General features: G+C 32.6%; 1 protein-coding gene across 1 annotated transcript; it reads left to right on the top strand.

Moving 5' to 3' along the window:
* The first annotated feature begins 4,368 nt into the window (after positions 1–4,368).
* Positions 4,369–7,239, top strand: LOC134727312 (uncharacterized). Its single transcript, XM_063591689.1, has 2 exons — positions 4,369–5,467; positions 6,928–7,239. Exons 1-2 carry the CDS (start codon positions 4,451–4,453, stop codon positions 7,237–7,239), a joined length of 1,329 nt encoding a protein of 442 aa, XP_063447759.1. The 5' UTR covers positions 4,369–4,450.
* Positions 7,240–9,408: the final 2,169 nt, after the last annotated feature.

Genomic DNA, 9,408 nt, shown 5'->3' on the forward strand with positions numbered 1-9,408 from the left:
CTTTGTTATCGAAATGGTTATAAAACGAGGTTAACCATCTATGAAAATTAATCCCTTTTTTGTAACTTAGATTGTTCCTACAGTTCCATAAATAATGATAAAAGCGATCATATCAGACTTAACGAGTTTTCGTATTTTGGTATATCATACGTCATGGTTTTATAGTCATGAGCAAAATATATTTGCTACTGGACGTAAGGCAACGGACTATCAATAAATCAATCAAACAATCAAACAATTAGACATTATCTTATCAGGTTTTCTTTTCGTTCTAGGGGGATTTTGGGGGCGAAATAAGCATCCAGATCCTGTAGACTCTTGTGCAAATTCATTACCAGATGTGAAATGTCCATCTAAATACCACATTCATATACAAAATTGCGGGTCATATAGTAAGAGTATTTGTGATGGTATGAACAATGATTGTGCTATAAATAGATATAGGAAGATGTGGTGTGAGTGCCAATGAGACAACTCTCCATCCAAATAACAATTTAAAAATTAAACCATTATAGGTTAAAGTACGGCCTTCAACACGGAGCCTTGGCTCACACCGAACAACAAGCTATAAAGGGCCCCAAAATTACTAGTGTAAAACCATTCAAACGGGAAAACCAACGGTCTAATCTATATAAACAAAACGAGAAACGAGAAACACGTATATATTACATAAACAAACGACAACTACTGTACATCAGATTCCTGAAATAAATAAATATAAATACACTTAAAAGATTAAGCAACGAAAAGAAGAGGTGCTCACCAGATATAAGTAAAACATCATGCCTTTTTCATAGACGATTCGCCAATATATAGTATTATTGTATAGCAATATAATATTTCCCACAGAAAGTAACCAAAAGTTACCGTGTCATAAATTATATTATTGCACTAGTGCAATAAATCTTCAAAATTCATGACGTCATCAACGGCAAAACGTCAGTTTATACCAATTTATACTTTCAAATATTATATTGCTATACAATAAAAGGGTTATTGCATGAATATTGGGGAATATTGTCCCTCGTAGAACATATATTGCACTCGACAATATTCCCCAATATTCATGCAATAACCCTATATACTTGCAAAGGTAAGCATTATAAACTTTTTTTATTACATTGGTTGCAATCAATTACATTGATTTCCCAGTTAAATAAAAACCGATAATTTCACATGTGAAATGAACGTGGTTATCTCACTCCTTGACGTCATACAACAATAGGCCTTGTCAAGACGTTGATGACGGCGTATCAAAACAAATTGTGAATGTAGAAAAAAGATATAGTTCCTTACATGTTTTACATTAATTTCTTTAGAAAAAGCCATTTGTCAATGTAATAAAAAGAATAACTGATTAAAGAATTAAAATATCGAAAAATATTTAACTCGTGACCGAACAACACTCATATTTAACTCATGCGCCACGCGCATCCGTGAATTAATGTGTTGTTCGGTCACTCGTTGACTATTTTTCTCTATTTGAATTCTTCAATTAGTTATTCTATAATTATTGAAAAAAGGGAGGCGAAAGCTATCAAAGGGACATTCAAACTTACCAGCCGAAAAAAAACTGACAACGCCATTGCTAAAAAAAGAAAACGACAAACGGACAAAGAATAATACTAAAAAAACATAGAAAACTAAAGACTGAGCAAAACGAACGTTAAAATATGTAAAGCACATCAGTATAATCTATAGAAATAAACTAAAAACAATACATTTCACTAATTGTAAACAATATGAATCAAATATTTCCTGGAAATAAAATACAAAAATAATTTCTTGACAGTTATGTTACAAACGGTAATGATAGCAAACTTGTGTTACTTCAAAATCTAATCCATAACCCATAAAGTCAATTTGAAATAAAACAAACTGTGTATTGTTTTGTATTGTTTACTTGCTGAATTATTAAATACATTCTTAATATACGTACAGTTTGATTAATACTTTAAACACTTATAAATAACATATATGAGCTTGCAACTTTAATGACTGATTATGGTCCATTAACGATTTGCTTTTGGTATGATTGATTGATTGTTGGTTGCTTTACGCCGCATTTGAACAATAAGGCTATATCGCGGCGATCGTTTGGTCTGATGTGATGTGATTACCAATGAGACATCTTTTTACTAAGAGAAACATGACGAAAAATTAGCTATAGGTCACCGTACGGCTATCAATTCTGACTAAAACTCCATGTCGAATAGCAAGTCAAAAACATCCATGACTTCTACACAAAACAATAAACCAAATACAAGAATGATTTCCCCGAGGGTATCACCAGCCCAGTAATCAGCACTTTTTGTGCTGACATGAATTAGCATTGATATAGATATAGGAAGATGTGGTGTGAGTGCCAATTAGACAACTCTCCATCCAAATAACAATTTAAAAATTAAACCATTATAGGTTAAAGTACGGCCTTCAACACGGAGCCTTGGCTCACACCGAACAACAAGCTATAAAGGGCCCCAAAATTACTAGTGTAAAACCATTCAAACAGGAAAACCAACGGTCTTATTATATTCATAAATTGACTGTTTTCAGAATTTTGAAGTTTTGAAATACTAAGGCTTTTTTTACCTGAGACATAGATTACCTTAGCTGGATTTGGCAAACTTTTAGGAATTATGGTCCTCAATTCTCTTCAACTTCGTAGTTTATTTGGCCTTTTTAACTTTTTTTGGATTCGAGCGTCACTGATGAGTCTTTGTAGACGAAACGCGCGTCTGGCGTATATACAAAATTTAGTCCTGATATCTATGATGAGTTTATTCAAAGACTTGATTAAAAAACTTGGTGATAGGGAATCAATTTCTTACATCCGATTTAACTATACATTTATTATATGCCAAAATATAACATGAAATCTTGATAAAAACAATAACTTGATGTATTCGCAAGAAATAAACCAACGCGTTCAATACTTGGGCTACTACATGCAGCCCAATCCATCAGAAGCAAGCGTTAAGCCGATAGAGTACAAATATAAGCCTAGTGTCAAAATGTCTAAATTTGGTTGCTAAGGACTGTAAACAATAAAATTGACACATGTTGTCATTGTTAAACACTTAATTTACTCAGAAATTGATTTTGAATCTAAATATCAATAGATTTGTGGCATGAAAAGTCTGAAATTATACAATTCTGAGCTTGGTAAGTATGCCATAAGGTAGCAATAAACAGTTAAAAACAATACTAAAATTTGCCCTTATGAATTTTACCATCCCCTTTTCATTGCTTTCTTGTAATATCAAGCTTACTGTTTGTTTCATATATGTGCATATGTATGTATTCAGAATCTTCCATAGATTTTATTTCCATTATATAAAATGTTAAAATATAATTTCTTGTTGGTGTATCCATGGCAACAATCTGTATTTATTTGTTATAAAATACAGCAAGAAGGGGGGGAAAGATGTCACATATTTGCCCAAAATTTGGCTAAAAGTAGAATTTCAATCGCTTGAAGTAATACCTTTCCTGAAACTGTGTACATATATCATTCAGCAAATCCAATGAAAATCATATGTCTTTCATCTCAATATTTTGTAAAATTGCGTCAAAAACTTCGTGTAGAAAAAGAGTGTTTGTAAACAGTACATTAATTTCTGGACCGATGGCCGGTCTAGCTATAAAAATACGGACTGTCAAACAGAAAACAGCCCATAAAACATGTAAATAATAATCTTGATACTCTTATGAACCATCTTTGAAGGCTTTATTAGCACTCATCTGTCTAAAAATAAATTTTATTACACAATAACTTTCCTATTTGAAAAATCCACAGGGACCATAATGCGAAACTAAACTCCTAACTGTGTATTGCTACCTAAGACTGTCAATGATGAATTTTCTATTCAAATTATTAGAATCTTTGATATTTTTCACCATTGTAATGTCGCGACTGACTTTTGATAATGTTAACATGACGAATATTATAAATCAGTATTCATCACTTTGTGGACCTAACTACGTTGATAACAAGAAATAATGTACTTTCCAATAATAGCAGAGGAATATGAAGTGTGTCCAGTATGTTATAACGATAGAAGTTGTAATATCAACAACAACTGTTGTCCTCAGCAAGGATTGAAATTTATAAAGACGGAATGTTTGAAAGCAATTGTTCATTCAACAAACAATATTTCAACTTTTGGATATGAATATGAGATGGTAAATACATGCCCGTATGGCACTGATGACAGTATGTTCAACGAATGTACAAAGCCACGTGATATTTACGATTCAATAAGATATCCTCCAGTAACTGATCAGACATATACGTCGTTTAAAAATCAGTTTTGTGCTATGTGTAACAATATTATAGAGTTACCCCTTGGAAGATAGATGTACAATGTGACATATTTGCCACTCTGAACGACATTGCCGAAAAAGCACTAAAGAACAATTGTATCATATCGTTTGTTCCAAGTAAAAAATGTACAATAATGTGAAAACATGTACAGATGAACAATTTATTAAAACCTGCAATGTTACAGGGACGTTGGATAATTACGACAAAGATATTGACTTTGCTTGTCAAACACTAAATAATCCATTTCCGCCATATAAAAGCATCTTCTGTCACATGTGCAATCCCCCCGAAAAGACTAGTGCGAAACAAATCACTTCATGCAATGAAACTGGACTTTGGACAACATATGCAAAGGATATAGAAAAGGCGTGTAATGATAATGTTAATGTTGCAACGACCTTTCCTTACAAGAATATATATTGCTACATATGTAATACGAATAAAAGCTTGACAATGAGAAATAAAAACATGTACACAGTAGATATATCAATAAAAGATGTCTTTACGTATAACTGGTACAATGAAATTGTTGTTTATGATTGGAGATACGTTTACCAAAGTGGGAGTAGATTCACAGACCCAACAACAAATTGCAAGTACCAATACAGAAAACTGAAGTACAAAATTGATTGTAAAGTGCCCATTCCGTTTAATTTATTCATTCACAATATGTCAAATCTACTATTATCTCAAGTTCAGTCTTATTATTGCAATTTGACTGCAAACGATGATCAATATATAAATATTACTTTGTGCAAAAAGGATAGTAAAAATTTAACATATTGTGAACATGATAGTGAGTTTGAGTTACAAAGGGCTTGTGAAACCCAGTTTCGCGGTATAGTTATTCAAAGTGAAAAACTATACTACCACTTTACAGATTGTGGAACCCATCTTAAAGATTTTTTAGTTTATAAACATGGCATACCAGTAGAAATAGACCAGTATGTAAAGGAAAATTTAGATTGTGATTTATTTAACTGTATGGATGATCGCAACTTGTACCCTTTACAATACATCTTATGTAATTGTTGTTCTGCACCAACGCCTCATTTACCAGGTTCAGGTACTTGGGATATATTTAGCCGCAAATACTTCACTGCTGACTGTGCAATGAACGAGATTTGTGATACTCTAAAGGTAAATTATTTCTTATAATTATGTTCATTTGAAAAAAAATGTGCCGCTCTATTGTACAGTAATAGTGTTTTTTGCATATTGAAATTTTACAAAAAATCCAATTGGGGAATGTAAATTTACAAATATATATGTTTGGTTCAACAACCAAAAGACACAATATTGTTGACAGGTATCTATAAATGATGTCATAATTAAAATGCTCTAAAACAAAATGTTAATTGAATCGATATATTCGTTGACTAAAAAATCAAAGAAATGTGCAGTTTTTGGTCAAGGGATATTTTTTTCATAATTTTGATATGCAATTAATCTATCATGTTCATGAAACATACTTCTTTTGACTCCCTAGACATGCCATTTACGGATACTGTTTGTTTTGCTCTTCTGTGTTTAGATAGGACATCGCTTATTGACCTATCAGCGAGATAAAAAAAACTTTCCATAATAAACGAAGGGGTTTCTAATGCTTGAAAATTATTTTTCAAGCAAATTGAGATAAAGCTACGTTTTTTCGAAGTTGACCTTTTAAATTACCTATTGTATTCATCTTGAAATGCAAACGACGACTTTACGAGTAAATCGATGGCAACATTATATAAAGTAACAAGTATTCAGAAACACTTGCTCGTCTTTTGCGTGACATAAACGATCTTACTTTAATGCTGCTGCCTTTTTTGTTTAAAAAAATGCTATTCATAATGAAGGACGTTTAATCTCGTTAATAATTCAAACGAATATATTTTATACGTTTAATGATTTGCTGTCTGATTAGAAGTGAGAATGATAATAGGAAACTGATAATGTCAAAAACGTCTTTAACACCTATTACAGGTTATATTTTAATTGTAAAAGGTAAGCAGATATTTTTTTTTTCACTCATGTTGTTAACTTTTACTAAAGTTTCAGGGAAAAGTTGCTGGCTGTCAAAAAAACGCTTTAAATATTTAAAATGTACTAGATATGTAACTGTTAATCTCTGTGCTAATAGTTAAATTGTTTGCATACATGATTTTATTATAAAAAAGCCAGAGTATGCAATAAAGCTGAAATCTAGGAAAATATGCAATTACTCGTCTTTGACTTTTGATCTCGATATGCCGGAAATTGCACCTTACGATTTTTTTACGACCAGGCAAAACAGTAAGTAAAGATGTTAATATATATTATAGCTGTGTATTAGGTTGGTGCATCAACTATTTAATTGTATGGTTTAAGTCACTTCCCTTATACCAATCATTGGATTGGTATAGCATATTCTGACATGTTGCGTATTTAAAATCCCACACATATAAACGAATGACACATTAACACGGGTCGCACTGCTGTATGTACCTTGGTAAACATAACACATGTCCTTTATTTCAGCCAAAACTACGGTTTCTCGGAAACTGCAAATCGAGTGTTACTGTAATAATACATACAATTTGATTTTACTATTTCAACCTTTTTTTTTATTTCAGCAAAGATGTCGCCAAACTGACTGCTTTCCAGGAAAACAAATGATAGGAGATAGTTGTGAACAATATTTACCAACATCATTATATTCTCAACCACTGGCATATGTGTTTCCGTTCGTGCTAACATCAAAATATAGTCATTCAGAAATAACACAAATTTTACAAAATGTTTTCAATGAAATGTTCTCTATTTCAGCTGCGTTGTGTACTACACCAAAAACCAAATCGATTTCCTTCTTTGTTCGAATTTATATTATGATATTTAGTTATGCATATATTGCAGAAATACTAATAGATTTTCTTCTCGCCTTTTAAAAAGTTCAAGCAAAATGAATATAACCGTAAAGTACGATTATCAGTCAATTTTAACTGATGAAAATATAGAGTTCGAAAATATTACAGCTTATGGAAATAGGAACCGCTCTCTTATATCTAATTTGTTAGTATGTCGACATGTTTTATTTAAACAAAGTGAGTATAGATTATCCCAAAAAGACAATGAAATAATTTTAGACGACTATGACGAAAGGTTTCAATTTTATCAATATCATAAAGACTCTTAAAATAACTTGAGAATATGCATTTAAAAGGATTTGTTATCGTTTTGTTAACTTAGATGATAAAAACGACATTGTATACTTGGCAATAATGATAACTTGCACTGTTATTTCAGTACTGTGTCTTTTTACGACTTTAATAACATACTGTTTATTTTCAGCACTTCAAACTCTACCGAGAAAGAATATTATGAGCTTAGATTTTTCTCTTCTTATATACAATATACTTTATTTGATATTAATCTTCGTCGATGCCGCCGATACAACAGTGTGTCAGGTTATCGGTATAGGTACCCATTTCTTTCTGCTATCTACCTTCGATGTTTTACCATGTGTACGGTTTATATGTTCAGAATATTTGGACACGATAGTCTTTCGTCTCTCTATATGCCGAACGCATCTACCTTTTCGAACTTAACATAAATGTAACAATAGAACCATTTAATCATTTTCGATATCTGGCCTTGCATCCAGAAATGGACAGCACGGGTCGGTTGAAAACAAAAATTAACAGAAGACGAGACAGGTTCAGCTGACAAAGAATTCCTCATTTTTATGTAATACATTTCGGCATTCCCTGCATATGGAGTATATATGTCCGAGTTGAAACGATATTTCAGAGCGTGCATTTCCTATAATGATTAACTTAAAGCCCAAGTTTTCAATTCATGAAGTTGATGTCATCCCTTCGAAAAACTGAAGGACGCAATACCGTGTTGCTTAATCGTTAGTGAATATATTTATTCACAGATAAAAGAGGATATTTTACAGTTGCCATAAAGTTTTGCTTTCCTTTAATTAAAGATTACCTACAGAATAAGACATTACAGGGTTTCTATTTACATATTTACAACTTGCACATAAGGTCACCACCAATGGTTTGACCAGTCTTCGGTTTAATATTTTTTATCCACGTATTGTGTATACTATTGTTTCCCTTAAAGCTAGGTTCACACTGCCGATCAGATCAAGTCGATCAATCACGATAAAGACAGATTAAGCGATCAGGCGACTGGTCTGGCTCAATCGACAAGAATATTCGGGATGGTCGACCTTGGTCGTCATCGATATGACTTTCGATTTGGACATGTCCAACATATTGGAGCAAGAATCCTGAAGCAAATCGCCCGATAAGGTTCAAAAATTCGTCGAGTAGCGGTCGAAATGATCGGACAAAGATCGTGTACAGATCGAGTTTGGTCGGAATACAAATATTTTACTGATCAGTTCCCGATCATCTTGTTCTTCGCTCGACTTATATCCGATCATTTTCCGATTAACTCGACCAATGCCAGATTGCTTCATGACCACTCCAACTTTCATGTTGTTCTGATCCGAGACCAACTCGACCGATACTCGATCTCTAGGCGACCACATTTGGCCACTATTCGATCTCTTCACAGACATACACGAGTACACATGACTGCTACACGATTATCTAAAAGTGTCTGATAAATTCAGAATTTTTCTTCTGCAAAAAAATATCGTTACTATTCATTTTAACTGTACACAAATTCCTCAATGTATAAAATGTGTCTGTACTTTTGCAAGGAGGGGATAAATTTAAAAAAGAAAGACAAAAGATACCAAAAGATCAATCGAATTCAAAGGTCGCAAACCACCCGACACATCCATAGCGAAAAACGAAAATCGATGAGAAGAAAAACAGCAGGCAACATAACACAACATAGAAACAAAAACTGAGCAACATACACTCGACAAAACCTAGAATGATCTCAGGTAATATAGAAGAGAGGTAGAATCATCATTTTGGCCCCAGAGTATTTTTAATATTTGAAAGTAACTGTGCATTAAAATTCATTATAAGACAGCTGATGACTTGTTTAGCCTTCAAAGTGAGTTTTTCAGAACATTATGAAATTTACCTGTTTTAAACAGGTCAGGACCACTACTATGGAAGTGCATA

This window comes from Mytilus trossulus, chromosome 8 (genome assembly GCF_036588685.1).
Source record: "Mytilus trossulus isolate FHL-02 chromosome 8, PNRI_Mtr1.1.1.hap1, whole genome shotgun sequence".
NCBI classification, from domain to species: domain Eukaryota; kingdom Metazoa; phylum Mollusca; class Bivalvia; order Mytilida; family Mytilidae; genus Mytilus; species Mytilus trossulus.

Bases quoted from the DNA above. Each gene is read 5' to 3' on its own strand.
- LOC134727312 (XM_063591689.1), top strand. From the start codon at position 4,451: ATGTACAATAATGTGAAAACATGTACAGATGAACAATTTATTAAAACC. The intron at 5,468-6,927 runs GTAAATTATTTC...TTTTTATTTCAG, and splicing joins AGATTTGTGATACTCTAAAG to CAAAGATGTCGCCAAACTGA.